General features: G+C 37.5%; 1 protein-coding gene across 2 annotated transcripts in view; it reads right to left on the bottom strand.

The window, feature by feature from the left end:
* LOC136876255 (uncharacterized) overlaps positions 1-19,736 on the bottom strand; it is a 145,305-nt gene that overhangs the window by 118,159 nt on the left and 7,410 nt on the right. For both annotated transcript variants that reach the window (XM_067150057.2, XM_067150058.2), the window contains exon 2: positions 7,461-7,622. In XM_067150057.2, coding sequence (XP_067006158.2) covers positions 7,461-7,622 — 162 coding nt within the window. The remainder of the gene's footprint in view (positions 1-7,460; positions 7,623-19,736) is intronic.

The following is a 19,736-nucleotide window of genomic DNA, read 5'->3' as shown; positions in this document are numbered from 1 at the left end:
GACAATGACTCACTCAAGAAAGCTGGGCCCCACTCTTCCACCCACAAAAAGTTGACAGATTTTCCCTTCACACTAAACACATCATGAGCATAAAATTATGCAATAAATACATCCAACTCTTCCAGCGAAATAATCCAGGTAATGTCTTGAAATCTCCTAGTCTCTGCCTCGGTACACTTTTTTATATGACAAAGAATTCATTTGTTAATCAACAACCGATGACCACTAGCTATGTTGTCACAAACACTGCATTTGGCAAATGCAGTAAGTCCACCAGCTTCATAAAGAAGTTCTGCTCAGTACGTTTTGACATTGAAGTGAAAATCCCATGGCAAACCATCACGAGCAATCAACTGATTTTTCCGTTGTTCACAGGGAGTGTACAGGCCTGCTACCACCTAGTGGAACGGAATGGAATCGAACCGAACAGAATTTGTTTTTAAAATGTGTTTAAATGTGTATTGATTGGTGGAAAAACACTTTTCTTATCTATACTTTGAATCTGTCAATACGAAAATGAAATTTATAAATAATAACTTTGTAGACAGTCGGGTTGAGATCTTTCGGATGACCATTTGGCGGCAAATGTGTATCAGCTTCAGCTGGAAAGTCAGCTGTTTCTTGGATACGGTCGGGAAAGTTCTGTTTTGTGTTAGTTTATTTAATTTATTGATACAAGATTTGGAAAAACTTCAGTTTAATTCAAAAATATAATTTCCTCTACTACAAGACCCACAAGCATTACTACAACAACGTAAAAAATAATGCCTGGGAGGAAATAAGTAAGGCTATGAAAAACCAAACTTGCTAGAATATTCAATTTTGTGGTAGGTTACTGTAGTCTATAGGCCTATACAATTTATTTCATAATTTTTGTTGACTCCATTACATAATGATGTTATGTTGGAGTCCACATACGGTATATCAGTACGATAATTAACACCACATCTCTAATGGGATCTATATTTAAGTGTTTATTATATTTACAGTGAACGATTCCTAAGTGGCATTCCCTAGGTTTCAAATTGTCGAATATGTGTTCCTAACAAATAGTAGGCTACTGTATACTAAATTGCTCCGTTGTGGACAATAAATACACTTCACAGTCTTTAATTAATGTTACAAAGAGTTGGCTGTGCGATTAGGGTCGCTTAGGTGAGAGTTTTCATTCAGGAGATAGTGGTTTCGAAACCCACTGTAGGCAGCCTTGAAGATGGTTTTCCGTGGTTTCCCCATTTTTCACACCAGGCAAATGCTCGTCCTGTACCTTAATTAACGCCATGGTCCTAACCCTTTCCTATCCCATTGTTGCCATAAGACCTATCTGTGTCGGTGTGACGTAAAAGCAAATTGTAAAAAATAATGTTGAGGCTACCTCGATTAATGATTTCATCCAGCCACAAGACACAATCTGCTGCATTAAAGCTGTTTTAAAAATGATCACGGACTCCCATTGCATCTGAGGTAGCATTTCCTTCTGTAAAATTGAACTTTTCTGTTAAATTCCACTATTTGAAATAGTTGTTGAAACTGCAATACAGTAACTCTGAAGTAGACCTACCGTCGAGACTTAGCTTCATCGCGCAATAAACATTCAAATAAGTTTGAAAATTTTTCTTTCGGCTCTCTCGTTAATTTCAGAACTTCTCCGATCTCTCATAATTTTCTACCTCCTCATACCAGAAGTTTTCCGTAGAATCCTGTTCGATTCTGTTCCGCTAGATGTGAGCGGTCGAGTGGAAATTTTGGCTGTTCGGTTCGATTCGATTCCACTAGGTGAGAGCGAGCCTTTCTACACTTCTACTGGAAAAGGGAGAAAACTATTTTAGCAATATGACAATTACATAACAGAAAATAATGTTTTGTAACTAACAGAACAACAAAAGCTGCATGTAAAACCCTACAATTAGAACAAAATAACCATTTAGGTGCACTAACAATAAATCAGGACATATATCACAATTTTTACCAACCTGATTTTCCTGTATTTTGGGGTGCATGAATTTCATCATCACTATACACACTTTCACTCTCAGAATCACAGTGAACTGTAGGTGGAATGTATTCCAGATCATCACTGTCAGCTGAATCATTGGATTCTTCAGGACCAGACTAATTTTCTGCAATATTTTGCAGTCAATGGAGTATCTCCTGCTTCTCGAGTCCATATGCATGGTGAGACATGTCACTCCTAGTACACAAGCACCAGTGCATGAGAACAATGGAACAGATGTGTTTATTTTGAGCAGGATCAAGACCATTGTTGTCCCATCATAGACTTATTCATTTGTAGTTTTAACGAAGTGCAGTGATCCATTGTTCTGTACAAATCTGCATTATTATCCTATAAGAAGATCATAGCTCAAACACAACTCCAGCAATCTATACAATACTCCTGGTCAATATGACCATTCCGGCCATTCTAGGGTAGTTGATTTTTACACAACTGCTTCAAGTTTTCAGTCTAAATAAAATGTTAATGAGAGGAACAGCTAAACACACGAGTGTTTCATATCCTCTGGTCACAGGAATAAAAACTAGAGAAACGGCAAAGTATTAGATCTCCCCACTGGTCAAATTGACTACTGCAGCCATTCTAGTGTTAAATCTTTCCTTGTCTTCTGAAAGACTTCACATTCAGAAACTACTTTTTTAACAACATAACTTTACCAACATTGCCACATTTTCTGTCACTGCAAATGAAAAAGTTTTGTTTGTCTTAACTGCACAATATTTTTGTAACGCTACTCTTTTGTCGGAAATCACCCAGAACAAATCGAGCTGCTTTTCTTTGGATTTTTTCCAGTTCTTGAATCAAGTAATCCTGGTGAGGGTCCCATACACTGAAACCATACTCTAGTTGGGGTCTTACCAGAGACTTATATGCCCTCTCCTTTACATCCTTAATACAACCCCTAAATACCCTCATAACCATGTGCAGAGATCTGTACCCTTTATTAACAATCATATTTATGTGATTACCCCAATGAAGGTCTTTCCTTATATTAACACCTAGGTACTGACAATAATCCCCAAAAGGAACTTTCACCCCATCAACGCAGTAATTAAAACTGAGAGGACTTTTCCTATTTGTGAAACTCACAACCTGACTTTTAACCCCATTTATCATCATACCATTGTCCACCGTCCATCTCACAACACTATCGAGCTCACCCTGCAGCCGCTCACAATCTTGTAACTTATTTATTACTCTGTACAGAATAACATCATCTGCAAACAGCCTTATCTCTGATTCCACTTCTTTACACATATCATTGATATATATAAGAAAACATAAAGGTCCAATAATACTGCCTTGAGGAATTCCCCTCTTAATTATTACAGGGTCAGATAAAGCTTCGCCTACTCTAATTCTCTGAGTTCTATTTTCTAGAAACATAGCCACCCATTCAGTCACTCTTTTTTCTAGCCAAATTGCCTCATTTTTGCCAGTAGTCATCCATGATCTACCCTATCAAATGCCTTAGATAGGTCAATCGCAACACAGTCCATTTGGCCTCCTGAATCCGGGATATCTGCTATACGTTGCTGAAATCCTACAAGCTGAGCTTCAGTCGAATAACCTTTCCTAAACCCAAACTGCCTTCTGTCAAACCAGTTATGGATTTTGCAAACATGTCTAATATAATCAGAAAGAATGCTTTCCCAAAGCTTACATACAATGCATGTCAAACTGACTGGCCTGTAATTTTCAGCTTTATGTCTATCACCCTTTCTTTTATACACAGGGGCCACTATAGCAACTCTCCATTCATTTGGTATAGCACCTTCAACCAAACAATAATCAAATAAGTATTTCAGATATGGTACTATATCCCAACCCATTGCCTTTATTATATCCCCAGAAATCTTATCAATTCCAGCTGCTTTTCTAGTTTTCAACTTTTGTACCTTACTGTAAATGTCACTGTTATCATAGGTAAATTTTAATACTTCTTTAGTGTTACTCACATCCCCCATTTGGACATTATCCTTGTAACCAACAATCTTTACATACTGCTGACTGAATACTTCTGCCTTTTGAAGATCCTCGCATACACACTCCCCTTGTTCATTAATGATTCCTGGAATGTCCTTCTTTGAACCTGTTTCTGCCTTAAAGTACCTATACATACTCTTCCATTTTTCACTAAAATGTGTGTGACCAATTATGCATGCCATCATGTTATCCTTAGCTGACTTCTTTGCTGGATTCAATTTCCTAGTAAGTTCCTTCAATTTCTCCTTACTTCCATAACCATTTCTAACTATTTCTTTCCAGTCTGCACCTCCTTCTTAGTCTCCTTACTTCTCTGTTATAATATAGTGGATCCTTATCATTCCTTACCACCTTTAAAGGAACAAACCTACTTTCACATTCCTCAACAATTGCTTTAAACCCATCCCAGTCTGTTTACATTTTTATTTACCATTTTCCAGCGATCACAGTTACTTTTTAAAAACTCCCCCATGCCTGTTTTATCAGACATAAGGTACTGCCTAATAGTCCTAATTTTAATACCTTCCTTTCTTTCACATTTATTTTTAACTACGACAAAAACAGCTTCGTGATTACTAATACCATCTATTACTTCGGTTTCTCTATAGAGCTCATCTGGTTTTATCAGCACCACATCCAAAATATTCTTTCCTCTAGTTGGTTCCATAACTAAAGATTACTAAAGTTTCTTTTCAAATTGAAAATGTTGCCATACAAACTTTTGTTCTCTACAACAGTGTGTAGGTATTAGAAACATTTGCTTGGAAATAATAAGTGTAAAAACACGAGGAAATTACAGATGTCATTATCATTAAGTCATCAGGCAAACTAATAGGGTATGTTATAAATAAAGTTTTTTTCCAGTGTTTTAAAGTCACACTAACACATCAAAGGTTTTCAGTGACGCAAGTAAGGATGGGAAAGGGCTAGGGTTGAGAAGGTAGCAACCATGGGCTTAATTAAAGTACAGCCCCAGCATTTGGTTAGTGCGAAAATGAGAAACTATGGAAATCATCTTCAGGGCTGCCGACGGTGGGATTCAAACCCACAATCTCCAGAATGCAAGTTCACAGCTAAGCGACCCTAATAAACGCATGGCCAATTCGCTCAGTAAAGTGAAGAAATATTGAATGGCATTGAATGTATTTGTTTTGTTGATTGACTTCTTAAACATTACATTTAAGCTTAGAAGGTAGGTCAACAGTAATTCTTCATTATTTTGAAATACAATTAGAAGTGTCTTGATTTTATCCCAAGCTGTGTCTAGTTAAAGGATGGCGAACCCCACCCTCTGTGAGAACACTGCCACATAGTACGAGCCAGGCCATGACTAGAGACAGCCGTGATCATACTCTCACACAGTAAAAAAAAGGACGATGCAATGCAGAGTGGGAAACTTGAGATTAAGGCCAGTGTACATTCAGTTGCTTGTGTATGCTCATGACATTGTTCTTATTGTAAGAAATCAGGAAGATCTCCAGACAGCAGAGAGCCCTGGATGAGGCTAAATGTAAAGAAGAGTAAGGTGCTGGCAGTATCAAAACATGAGCAAACAATTAGATATCCAGTGGAGTGGAAAACCAGACATAGAAGTGAACCACCATGTTGATAAGCGTATGAACAGCTTAGGAGGACAATAGTTGGAAAGAGGGATATCAAGGAAGAGACAAAGATGAGAATATAAAACCATCTTTCAGCCATCACTATTAAGTGGCACTGAAGTCTAACTCTCTTGGGCGAGTCTCCACTCATTTCTGAGTGTCGTGATCCCACTGGCTTTGATTGTTCTGGTCACATCTCTGCCGTAGCATCACCATCCCAGATGACCTTCGGTTTTCCTCAGGGCACACTGGTAAAATAAGCCGGTGATAGTCTTCACTTGCCCATCCACCTGGTTGCAGTTCTTCCCCATGGTCTACTGCCCTCAACCTTCTCTTCCATGATTAACTTCTCTATATTTTAAATATAAAGATATAAAAGCTATAACTGCAAGCAAATAATCCACACCTAATTTCTAATAATAGGTAAAACGTCAAGGCATATAACAGAAAAATATAATCTTATTTAATCAGCAGATTAGCAGAGTGGTAGATACAAATTTTAAAACCCCATAACTGAAAGGAACTTTTAAAAAATTATAACACAGCATAAAAATTTTCGTACACCTGTCATTTTGTGGTTGCTGACTGGTGAACACTGGTCTATAGCAACATTTCACACGGAACTCCCTCTCCTGACCGACAAAGATGTAAAGTGGCAATATTTACTTTATGTTGTTTTATACTTCAGGCATGTACCTTTGCATATACAGTTATATTTTCCTCACTATTTATTTTATTCAGTTTGACTTCTGTCCGTTTTCTGTCTTAATTTCACATTCAATACTTGTAAGTTTTTCAAATAACCAGTATACAAACACTTTTTCTAAAACCATGACATTAAAATATTACATTACTTCAGAATTTCAATAATTACAAAATTATTCCTGTGGTAATGGTTTAAAGTTGCCTGCTGCCATTTCTTGATGGATACAGTACTTTTGTATCCATCTCTTAGCACAGGCCAGAGTAAAGTGTAGCTTCCACCAAAGTCCCAGTCTCATCCATGGCTATGACAATATGGAAGCTGCTGGGGTATGAGTGGTGCTGAGTAATGACATTCAGAGCACAAATAGTGCATCTGAGTGTTATGAAAGGTGTTGCTCATAGGGTCAGTCGTGCTGCAATAGCACTTTCTGACCCAGTGAGGAAAGCAATGGCAAACTACCTCACTCCTCGTCTTGCCTAGTACGCCTCATTTTGGTGCTGCCATTGGTTTTTGCGGTTTTCTTATAACCGCATAACTTTTGGTGGTGCTATTTGAGGATCCAACCAGCCTCTGGGCTGATGACCTAACAGACAGACATGGTTTAAAGATGCTCTAACAACTACAGGCTTTTAGCAACACTGGAATAGGAAGTGTCAAGAAAGGTAAACTCGCAGCCCAATGTGCCTAGTGAGTAAATTGAAAACTATCTTCAGAAATGTCCCAAATGCAAGTCCATGGCAAAATAACCTGTACCACATAGCCAAGTTAATCAATAAAATACATAATTTATAACATTCTTCATGTTCAATGACTTGAATCGTACTTTTCATACTAATAAAATGTTAGAAAATAGATTAACACATGAAATTTCAGAGGAAATATTCTAGGTAAAAAAAAAATGCTTGTACACCATTAGTCATAGAAAATAAGTGGTTGGTATAATTCTACCCAAAGTAGTAACCATATTAAAGAGAAAAAAAATGTATGCATTTCTTGATAATGGATGAAAAATTTGATGTACTGTATTTCTTTCACTAATATAGACAAGAAAGAATATTTTATTCTTCCAAAATTTGCTAAACTAGCAACTTACTACACTTATATGTCCATTGATAAATTCGAAGTATTTTCAATGGAACAAATTTTCACTTACATTTTCTCCACTCGTTCCTCCTGCAGCAAATCTTTTCTCTCGTCTAGAGCACTTTGTATTTGCTTTGACTCCAACCATGAACCAGTGGGGTTGAACTCTTTTGAGCCTCTAGATGGAAGGATTTTCTCAACCCTAGACCGGTACTGGACTAATTCTTCTGCTCTGAAACATAGGACCAGTCACTATAAGTGATTCATGTCTGTCTTGTAAGACTTCATTTTTTGGGTAACATTTCACAACACAGTTCATATGTCAGTAATTGCTCTGGCAATATCAAATCTTATTACCCTGTAATTTTTATTCTAAGCTCAGGTTCTATTTATAGATTAATAATGACATGTCCTACAACTTCTAGCAAAACTGCCAAGGTGCTAGGTTGCCATAATTTTCTGTTATGTGCTTGTAAATCAAATGACTTAGTTCGTCAGGAAAGATGCAAAAGATCCACCAGGAAATATAAAATTTAGAAACAAGATTTCAACTTCTATTAAGTGGCAGGTTAATTTCTGGATGCAGAAGCATCCGGCCACTGAGCTAATAACTCTATCCCACTTAGCACCGCATTTATCAATAGCGAAAGCCTTTACCTTCCACTTCTTTGGTTAGCACTAGTTAAGATAAACATGAGTGAAAGAATTTTTAAACAGTCACTGGTGAACTGACAACAGGTGCCTCAAAACATCAATAAAATAATAATTACAACAAATACAGTAGTGTGGCATTTGATGTCAATGTGATCTGAAGACAGACAGTAACCAAGTGTACAACATGTTTAACTGTACTGCTTGTTGTACACTACTGCACTACACTACTGCAAACAGATTAAAATCCTTCATATAAAAAGAATTAAAACTGAGTACAAAGAACTCAGTAAGAACATAAGTTAATAAAAATGCTCTCTATTTAAACCCTTTCAACTGCTATATATTTTAAAGATACACTGGAATGTTAGAATTTTGACTTACATGAGTTCCTTAACATGTCAGAAACCAATGACATAAAGCTGGTGTATTCAAACACCCTGAAACACCTTGCACACTCCAACCCACTATTTTGGGTACAGAAAATAGCTGGCTGAGACCAGCAGCTGTGATGGATTGTGTATAGCATGAAGTTGTTCGAAGTAATGAATTAAGTGTTTTCTTTGTCTGATCCTTATTTAAGAGAACCAAACAATTAATACAGTGTTCCTTAATTTTGCTCTACTTGAAACTTCATTGACATTATCATGATAAAAATATACTTGCTAAGCGGTATAACTATAGGATGACTAGACCGGCAAAAGTTCAGATCTCACTAGCCAAAGGAGCCCCCTTTCAGTATAGTTAACTCTCATTTGTTAACAGCCATTCGTTAGATTATATAGAATAATCACACCATTGTATAAATTTCTATCAAATATGTGTTAATGTGGATCATATTTGCAATTTCTGAAACATAATATTGAAATAATAACGAGTCTTTACATGTGACAAGGTGAATACGGCGACATCACAGATTCATACTCCAAACACACCTCAACTTCCGCTGCTTAATAGTGACAGTAGTCTGGACGAGCAGCATAATACAGGGTGCACACAAATGATTTGAGCGGTTTAGTCAATTACTTCTAGCCATATTATTAGAGATATGGTGATGGTGTTCAATGCTGTAAGGCAAGTATCCCTCAAAGTTTTGTTTTGTAGGACAATGTCCAACGCCCGCGAGAGCACAACAGTTGCAACATCCGGCAGACATGATGCGTCCAAAATACAGTTGCAAAGATGGCCATGTGCCATCTCAAAATTTAAAGTTTACGGTCCCTTCTTCTTTGCTGAAAAATCCATTACAGGGCACATCTACCTGGATATGCTGGAGAATTGGCTAATGTCACAGTTGGAGACCGATAGCATGAACTTCATCTACCAACAGGATGGTGCTCCACCTCATTTCCATGTTGATATTTGTGACTTTCTGAACAGCAGACTTCCAGAAAGACGGATCGGTCATATCGGGAATGAAGATCACGCCCTCACGTCATGGCCACTACGCTATCCCGACCTCACCCCTTGAGACTTCTTCGTATGGGGCTATGTGAAAGACGCAGTGTTTACTGATCTAGCAGAACTGCGGGCCGGCATTATTAACGCCTTTGGTCAAATTGACAGCAACATGCTACGTCAGGTGTGGGACGAACTTGGCTATAGAGTTGATGTGTTTAGTCACTCATGGAGCACATACCAAGCACTTGTAAGCTCATAAAAAAAATTGTGAGTTGTTCTGTCCGTCTATATAATTTTGTAATGTTACAACAAATAATAAACAAACAGGAATTTTTTGAAACTGCTCCAATCATTTGTGCGCACCCTGTAAGATGGTCAAAGCTTTGCAACTCAATCCTCTATGCTTATTCTCTTGTATAAAACTTCATTCATATGTGTAGCTGACTGTTTATGCCATCCCCTTGAGGCTGTATTAGTTATATCAGTTTTTAAAATGTAAGGGATATTCATTTACTTCCATTTTCATCCAGTTGTTAATTTATTTTCCTCTTGAAATCCTGTCTTTTGTGTTACTTCTCTGAAACGTGTTCTGTTTTCTATCATATATATTTTAATTCCAACATTTTTCATATCCTTTTTCAATTTCAATGGATTTTACACACAATGTCTACAAAAAAAATAAGCCAGTTGCAGTGAGAAGAGGAAAAAAAGAAGAAAAATATGCTAAACACCCAAAATAGCCGAGTATATTTCTCCAGTTCCAACTCGACAACAAATAAAAGAAAATGAAACCAGTGGAGAAACAAGAAAATACTACCAAGGGAATTAATGTTGAACAAATAGATACACACAAACCTGTAGTTCTACTAGTGTTGTTCACAGTGAAAAATTTAGTGAGGTTTCGAGAGCTGGTAAACAGTGTCAGAAGTTTCATGTGAGTTTAAAGTGTAATGTAGATCCACATGAGACAGACAGTACAAATTTCAAAGAATTGAATGATCAAGTTAGATTTTTCTTTTTTTTTATAACTGTTAGGTTCCTAAGTCTGCCAAAACTAATTTTAAGTAATAAATTTATAAACTACCTGCAAGAAAACAAATGGTAACAGTATTAAACCTGAAAAAGAAAAAACTTAATTAAAATAGAATGACATGTTCCATTCTTAAAAGAACATCAGATTCTATCAAATCTCAAAAAAATATAAACATTTATGTTTATTTCTTTTTAAATACTTATGAACTTGAAAATCTGGAACTTATCTTAATGAAGTCCTGTTTCCTTTCAACTCCAGCATAGAGTGCGAGGTGATGAAAAACTGTTGCACTCGGTCTTAGACGTGATTTCAGCTGGCCAGTTCAGTTCGTTGACCTTCAGCTACGCCATGTCCCCCGCCCTGGTTAGGTCAATGACATGCTGTATTTTTCCGATTAGAAGTTTTTATTTTCAACGCTCGCCATATTATTATTAATATTAATAATAATACTGCCGCTGCTACTGAAATGAAGCTGTTAAAGCTTATCCCTTGTACTGCATCATTGTCATAATTCTTCTTCTTCTTCTTCAAATAACCCTTTTGAGGGTACGAAAATCAACTTTGGTTACATTTCTTTGCATTTGACTTTCTTCATTTCCAAACTTCCTTCATTTACTGAGAATGTTCCTTTTTCTCTTGAGTCCATTTTCTTCCAGTTGTTAATTTCTTTTCCTCCTGAAATCCTGCCCTTCGTGTTACTTCTCTGAAACGTGTTCTGTTTTCTATCATATCTATTTTAATTCCAGCGTTTTTCATATCCTTTTCAATTTCAATGAACCATGTTGGGTTGGATTTGTAACTGTTCAATAAGTAGAAGATTTGTTTAGTTAGTCTATTGTTATTCATTCTATAAATGTGTCCAAAAAGCTGGAGTATTCTTTTCCTCATTACAGTTGCCAGTTTTTCAACTTTTAAATATAGCTCTCTGTTTCATCGTAGTCTAAATTCGGCATCGTTTTTTTCTTATAGGTCCCAGTATTTTTCTCAAAATTCTTATTTCAACTTTTTTTAATTTTTAAAGATCCCCAATTCCTGTAAGTTTAAGAGTTTCTGCTGCATATAAAATTTCTGGCTGGGCCACTGTTTGATAATGTCTTAAATTCAAGTTCCAGGATAGAGATTTCTTATTGTATATATTTTTTGTAATATGAAACATCCTTTCCATTATGTTTACTCTTATATCTATTGCTACCTTTTCTTTTGTGTTGTCTGTTATCCATTTTCCCGGTATTTAAAGCAATCTGTCCAAGATATTATGTTATTGTTAAATGAGATATTTTGAGGGGCATTAATGATGTTTGTCATGAACTACAGTGTTCCCCCCAGAAACTTTCGTCAGCCAGGTGGCAGAAATTAGTAGCCGGGTGGGGAATACTAGGTACGTAAAAATGAAACTGACCAAATTTCAATGTTTTTCCCTTGGGGCATTAACAGTAATATCAGACAGGTAAATTTAACTGCAGAAGTAAACTATTTTAGTGTTATTATGACGACAAGACATACCAGAATGTTTAGAATTTCTAGTGTTCTACTGCTTGTTCATAATCATGTAACACTGGAGTTTACTAATCTGTTGCTATGGAGTGCTATACGGATTTGTAACATGTGGAATCATGTGCTCGCATGAGATTCCACACTAATCCAGGGACCGCTCGTGCACACTACGTGATGGTCAAAGCAAAATATTCAAACTCCTGTGCAATTTTTGCAATTATGCTGACAATATTGAAGCTATGTATCTTTTAAATTAACGTTTTTACAATATTTAAATTTTGATTTGGAATATCAAATGACTCAAATATGTATCAATAATAATAATACGTAACTAGCACATACCTAGGTTTTGTTAGCTGGGCGGTCTGTAAAAACTGCAGGGTGGTACACCCAGTAGAATAGTCCTAGGGAGAACACTGAACTTTGTTTTTTAAAATTACATTTGCAATCCTATTTCAGCCTCTTATTTCAGTATTTATCATATTTGTTCTTGAACATTATCTAATGAGTCTGTAATTAACGCCATGTCATCTGCAAAAGCTAAACAATCTACAATGATTATATTCGGATTTCTTCCTTGTTTAACACCTTTAGCATCGACGGCTTTCTTCCATTCTCAAACTACCTTCTCTAATGCACAAATGAAGAGCAGAGGTGACAAACCATCTCCCGGTCGTACACCTGATCTCATTTCAAATGGTTTTAACAGTTCTCCCCAAAATGTAACTTTGGATGTTGTGTTTGTTAATGGTGCTTTAATTATTTCAATTGTTTTATTAACAGGCCAAAATTCCTTTAAAATATCAGATAGAGTATTTTTATCAACTGAATCATAGGCCTTTTTAAAGTCTATAAACATGATTACAAATTTAGAGTTTCTGATCTCCCTCATAGCTACACCAAAAAAATTAGGATAACATGTTCTTGAACGTATGCCATGCTCCACAAAACAATACCTCACACCCAAGTATATTACCAACTAAACCTTTATTCTTTACCGTTGAAGTATACAAAAGAACATTGATGGATTCAAGTTCATCTTCAGAACACAAACGAAAATGTCCAAATAGGGGTGAAAACAAAGTGATAATCCTCCAGGGTAGATTTTTATCACAGTTGGAGAGCTTCAGTATGGTGTATGTCCTCCATGAGCATTTATCACAGCTTGGCACCTACGTGACATACTCCATATAAGTCAACGGAGGTCACGTTGCGGTATCAGATCCCGTTCTTCAATGAGAGCCTGTTCGAGGTCTTGGAGAGTCTGTGGTGGAACAGGACGCCCTCGATCACTTCTGTCAAGCCTATCACACACATGCTTGTTGGGATTAAGGCCGTGACTTACTGCTGGCTATTCCATCCCTTGAATGTCCAGTTCTCGAAAGGCAGCTCTGGTGATGCGCGCTACGAGCCCTGGTATTGTCATGCATGAGTACGCATTCAGGGCCAACACCGTATGCAGCAACCAACACATGCTGTAGCAGTATCTGCTCAATGTGCCCCACAGTGGTAAGATTACCATGGACGACGACAAGATCTGTACGGCCATCAATACTGATGTCACTCCACATCACAGAACCTTGTCCGAATCGGTTGCCTTCTTGGACATTTGGCACGTACTGCTCACCACGGTGTCTCCATACATGTTGACGTCCATCACGCTGTGTCAGGAAAAATCTGGACTTGTCTGTGAACAACACAGGTCTCTACTGGCGAAGTTGTCAGTTAACGTGGGTATGGGCAAACAGAGGGCAAGCTGCACGACGTTGCTGCGTTAAACGGGGCACTCGAACAGGACATCTAAGTCGTAATGACACTTCTCTTAACCTGTTCCTTACTGTCTGGTCAGACACAGTGACTCCAGTGACCCTCCTGAGGCCTTGTTGCAGTTCTCTGGCAGTTGCTGAACGACGCCGCAACGCACAGATGGTCAGATATCTGTCATCTTGTGGGGTTGTCATGCATCCACGACCTTGTCCAACCCTCCTTGTGAACTGGCCTGTCTCAATGTAGCGATTCCACAAGCGTTGAATAACTGAGAGAGAGACATTGAGATCCACAGTAACACAACGAAAAGTCTATCCTTCCTGGATCAAAGTGATGGCCCTTGTGACTTGAACCTCGTTAAGATGTCTCATGGGATGTGCTGGTTTACGTACAACGTGCTCAAATGACCGCAGTAGTCGATGTACCTCACAACGACACATGGACGCACCGCTATTTACATTGTTTTGAGGGTCACCTGACACTATAATGCATGGCTACGCCTACAGATGCAGTATAACTTCAATTTAACATACCCTGAGTAGCTAAGGTCTCAAGGTATGCTATACGACCATTGGAACCCCATCTACCAAATTAACGTTCACACACCAGATGTTACAAAACATGTTCGCCTAACTTTTTTGAACTGTGTATTATGTTCTTTAGATTTAAAATTTAAAATGACCATTTTCTAAATCCTGCTTGATACTCTCCTAATTGTGGGTCCAGTATTTCTTCACCTCTTTTTAAGAGTGCCTTGGACAAAACCTTATATGTAATTAGTAAAAGGGGGATTCCCCTATAGTTGTTAGGGTCTGATTTATTCCCCTTTTTGTGTAGCGGATGTATTAATGTTGATGTCCATTCCGCTGGTAAAGTGCCCGTTGTCCAGATTTCTTTGATGATTTCTGTTAAACATTGTGTCCAATTGTCACTAGAGTATTTCCTCAATTCAGCAACTATATTAGGCTTATCTTCTCCAAGTGCTCTATTATTTTTAAGTTTTTATGTTTACTTTGATTTCCTCTTTTGTTGGTGGTTTTGAGTCTGGTTGTATTGTTGTATTATCAAAATTAAATTTCTCTTCTGGCATGGGGACTAGGTGTATGTGTCGTCTTCATCATTTCATCCTCATCACGACGCGCAGGTTGCCTACGGGTGTCAAATCAAAAGACCTGCACATATAAATGAAGCCATTATCATCATTACTATTATTACATTTCTACAGTAAAGTAAGCAAGAGTTCTTAATGAGCATCTAATGGTTTGCCTATTGCACCAGTGATTTCCCGTCAGGTCATTTGCACTTATTTTTTTATTGTTATTAATTTTACCATTATTTTTTATTAATTTGGCATGGAAATTTAGTTTCCTTGGCTTATATATGTAGTGTTGCAGTTTGTTACTTGACAATTTGAGTTAATTCAAATTAAGCTATCATTTTTCATTGTTGTTATTGTTATATTATAACTGTAACACAATATATATAGGCCAAGCAAACTGAAATTCTGTGCAAGATTAATAAAAACTAAAATAAAAATTGGTAATAAAAATAAAAATTACGCAAAAATGACCTAACGGAAAATCATCGGTACAAGAGGCAGACTATTAGATGCTTATTAAGAACCCTTGCTTAGTTTAAATAATAATAATAATAATAATAATAATAATAATAATAATAATAATAATAATAATAATAATAATAATAATAATAATAAGGGAAGCACTCAAAAAAAAAAAAAAAAAAAAAAAGGGGTCTAAAAGTAAAAGTACAACATATCATTGACCTAAAGAGGGCAGGCAGGTGCGGGAGGTTGGCGGCGGCAGCATAAGTCAATGAACTGAACTGGCCAGCTGGAACTGCGCCAAAGAGAGAGCAACGGTTTTTCATCACTTCACACACTACCTAGGTATGCTGGATTGGAAAGGGAACACAATTCATTAAGCTAAGTTCCAGATTTTCAAGTTCATAAGTATTTATATTTATCTAAATGGAAATGAACATAAATGTTTATACTTTTCTAAATATTTGAGTGTAATCTGATAGAATGTGATGATGTTCTTATAAGAATGAAACATGTCATTCTATTTTAATTAGGCTAAGTTGTTTCTTGTTCAAGTATACTGTTGCCATATATTTTCTTGTAGGTAGTTTATAAACTGATTACTCAGAATTAGTTTTGGCAGACCGAAGAACCTAACAGTTATAAAATAACAGAGTCAAAACTGAAAGGAAATGGCTCCATATATTACAAGTTAGATTTGTTTTGGAAACAGGGCAGTGTAAGCCTGAAGGTCCCTTTCATGAAAGAGTAGAGGAAGAAGTTTTTCAATAAAAGTATTTTTGTACAACTAAAAAATCAGAACTAAAAATTGGTTATGTTATTAACCTATTCTAAAAATGTCTTACTGCTGGCTTTTTGGAAACAGAGCTTCAAAAAAATTACAGGACATTTCATATTACTGGAAACATATAAATGAAGCAAACTTGAGTATAAGTAGTAGCATTTACATGGTACACTGGATGAAGAACTCTGAATAATGATAGAGAAGGAAAAGTCATTTTGACACCAGGCTTCTTAAAGATAGATACTTTTAACCTTGTGATGGGCAATCTACCATTCAGAGGACAAAGAGAAAAAAATATATATAGTGAGGATAGAAGTAGCAGAGAATACAAATTATTGAGTCAGGTGCAATTTGTGTACTAGATGCCGGGTTCCTGCGCATGGCAGGCACACTTGTATGGAAAGTAAAGTGAAAGCAAAATCACAATATGTATCAATACTGCTGCCCATTTCATCACAATAAAAGTTGGAAATAACCTCTTCCCTGTTCCACACGCAATGCTACTATTCTCGTTATGCTCTCCCGCACTCTTATTAACACTGCTGATGTAATAGCTGCTGTTGCTGCACAAAGTTAACGCACAAGGTCTATCCTGATTGCAGGCAATGTTACATGAATGTGATTGTGCAAAAAAACAAATAAAGTTCATTGGGGTTAAAACAAGCGATCTTGGAGACATAACCTGATAAAACAACATACATGAGACAATATATAAACAAATTTACGACATATAAAGAAAAACCTTCATTTATTCTCGGGTGTGCATTACTCCAGCCCCGCAGAGTAGGGGTAGCTCCTATTGGAGACTGCGAATTCATTCCCAGCAAGGACAGAAATTTTTACCTGGATCTGAGGGCTGGTTTGAGGTCCGCTCAGCCTATATGATAACAACTGAGGAGCTATATGATGGCAAGATAGCGACCACAGTCAAGAAAACAAAGAATAATGGCTGAGATGATTCGCCGTGCCAATCACGTGGCACCTCATGATCTGCAGGCCTTCGAGCTGAATATAGATCACTTGCAGGGCTGTTGTGCCATGGGATATTTTTTGTGTGTGTTACTTGTTTAGTAATCCACTAGTAGAAAGCCTCATGACGGACATGGTCATTTAGTTGCAAACGCAGAGTTGTGCGCTGTTTGAATGGGTTCAGTGCAGATTATGTTTATTAATCATATGAACTTTAACATGAAGTACTCCCACTGCATGTGCATGTGCAACAGTACCAGTACAGTACTTGTATGAGGCTCTGTGGAAACAGCTTCTCTCACCATATTCACTTCCTCTAGATCCCTTTGCAATATGAACCGTACCATGCTAGTGTAGTCTCTTCTCTGCATTACCAAACATACGGTGATCTAAATGCTGTTTGTCTGGTTAATACTGTCCATAAGGCACACTGATTGTTCAGTGCAATGACATTCTTCAAATACATGCAGCATATCCACATGTTTGCAATTTGTATAACATGGCCATACCATTCTTATGGATTCAACTAGCCTGAATGTTTAGGTGCTAGAGCCGTTTGTACACTGTGAAATGCACAGAGCCCTCACATGGTGTTTCAGCAACTCGAGTTCCCTGTTGCTCTGCAGGCCTGCAAATATTAGGCGAATTCTCCAGCTTTATGTTGTTGCATGTAGCCATTTCGTGCTCCCTCAGTGGACCACAGAGACCACCCATTCTACTACGAAGTACGTATCTGAAGCAACCGGTACATTGCACTACCCATAATTTAAATCTTGTGGTTCAATGACGCAGTGTTAACATAGCCTAATATAGGCAAAATATCAAATTATCATACAAGGATGATATAAAGTTCATTTTAAGCCTCACAATGCAAAGAATAAAAGACGGTAAGTTCCTACAGGACCAAAAACCATGTTTTGAGGCATTAAAACTGTTATGGAGATATTGGAACCACACTACACTAACTCCAGGAATTTGATGAAGAAATGACCAGCTGTAACCATGGCAACATCATATAAGGAAACCAAGAATTTTTGGTTAACCCGTAGTTACTCGCATGGTAAGCGCTGCACTCACCTCCATGGTATATTGCTTTTTGCTGGAATGTTACAAAACCTCTACTTTTGAAACCCTCTGTGCCTTTCAAACAGATTGTTAGGAAGGGGATGTGTCAGTCATTTTCATTACCTTGGAAACCAAGACCCTGAATCCATTATTAGGTGCGACAGTGCATGTTTTGGTGAACGGTGTGTTCAGTAGCGAATAACAGTGCTACTTATATTTTGCGCATTGTAATAAGTTAAGGTTTGTCTTATGCTTGTGTTTAACGTGAAATTTTTACACTGTGACTGTTGTTAGTGAACTTACACAAGTTATAATAGCATTAAATGATCAGAAACTTTCGTGTTAGGGTAAACGGTGCAGGAAGTGGTCTTGAACGAGTGGCTGGCCTCCCGACCCCAACTTAGCAGGTTCGATCCTGGCTCAGTCCAGTGGTATTTGAGGGTGCTCAAATACGTCAGCCTCGTGTTGGTAGATTTACTGGCATGTAAAAGAACTCCTGTAGGACAAAGTTCCGGCATATCAGTGTCTCGTCTGTCATTTCCTTATACAAATCTGTACCATTCCACTAATTTGAAACAAAGTTTGTATACTTAGCTTCTAGGAACCTGCGGGTAACCCTGTCCACAAAAAATGTTAACAGCCTCATCCATTCCATAGATTAGCACATTTTTGTAGGACAAGAAGGACCCTTCTACGGATCAAGATGTCATTGGTCGTGGTCTTCACAGTAATTCTCTAGTGAACTCATTCCCTGAATAACTGCACTCACTGTTTTCATCTTTTCATAACCGGGATTCTTTTTCAGAACATTTACTAGTATATTGGTGCATGCTGTGCCTCCACATCCTAGGTTTCTACAAACTCATTGATTGTCCCAGTGATCAGCATAGCACAAAGCTGCCATCAGCCAGATACTCCAACATGTAAGAACAGGTTCCAAAGGGAGAGACAGATCTGGATACAATCTCTAAACTTTTGAATGCGGGTAGGAGCTTTCAAAAAAACCTTAACAGAAGAAATTATGTCACTGACCCCAGGGAAATTGTTCTGTACTTCCAATATACATCATGGACAAGGCAGGTGACACAAACCCCTAGCATGATTGAAATTCACTACTGCTTTAAATCATGAAAGCAGCACTGTCAGTAATCAAGAGCAGAAAATTTTCATTTCTATCTTCTCTTGGCGAAGGATGCATACGGCATCACTGACAGTCCATGCTATAGTGCTATGATTGATCTTCTCTAGCATTTTGCATAGGATTCAATGAGTTTTTCCTGGTTCAGTGGTGTCTAATTTCCCCACCACAACACTCGCAATGAATCGTCCACAGCTATCAAAGATCTCATCAATTGTTAGCCGAAAGTAGTGGTCACCTAATGTCTGCCCTGATATCTTCAACAGTCTTACATACTATACATGTGTCTTCATGTCATGTTCTGATCGGCTATGGCCTACATCGAAGATAGCACAATACCTAATAGGTGTGAAATGATCGATGGACAGTGGGTATATATACGTACTAGCGTTGGCTACTGAGTGTGTGATTCGAAGCAGTGTATTGATTCATTCAACTGTCCGAGTGAATCAATTCAACAGCGAGCTCACGGCACACGATGCA

The sequence above is a fragment of the Anabrus simplex genome, chromosome 6, assembly GCF_040414725.1.
Source record: "Anabrus simplex isolate iqAnaSimp1 chromosome 6, ASM4041472v1, whole genome shotgun sequence".
NCBI lineage: Eukaryota > Metazoa > Arthropoda > Insecta > Orthoptera > Tettigoniidae > Anabrus > Anabrus simplex.
The sequence above is the reverse complement of the archived record's forward strand: the minus strand, read 5'-3'. Positions and strand labels throughout refer to the sequence as shown.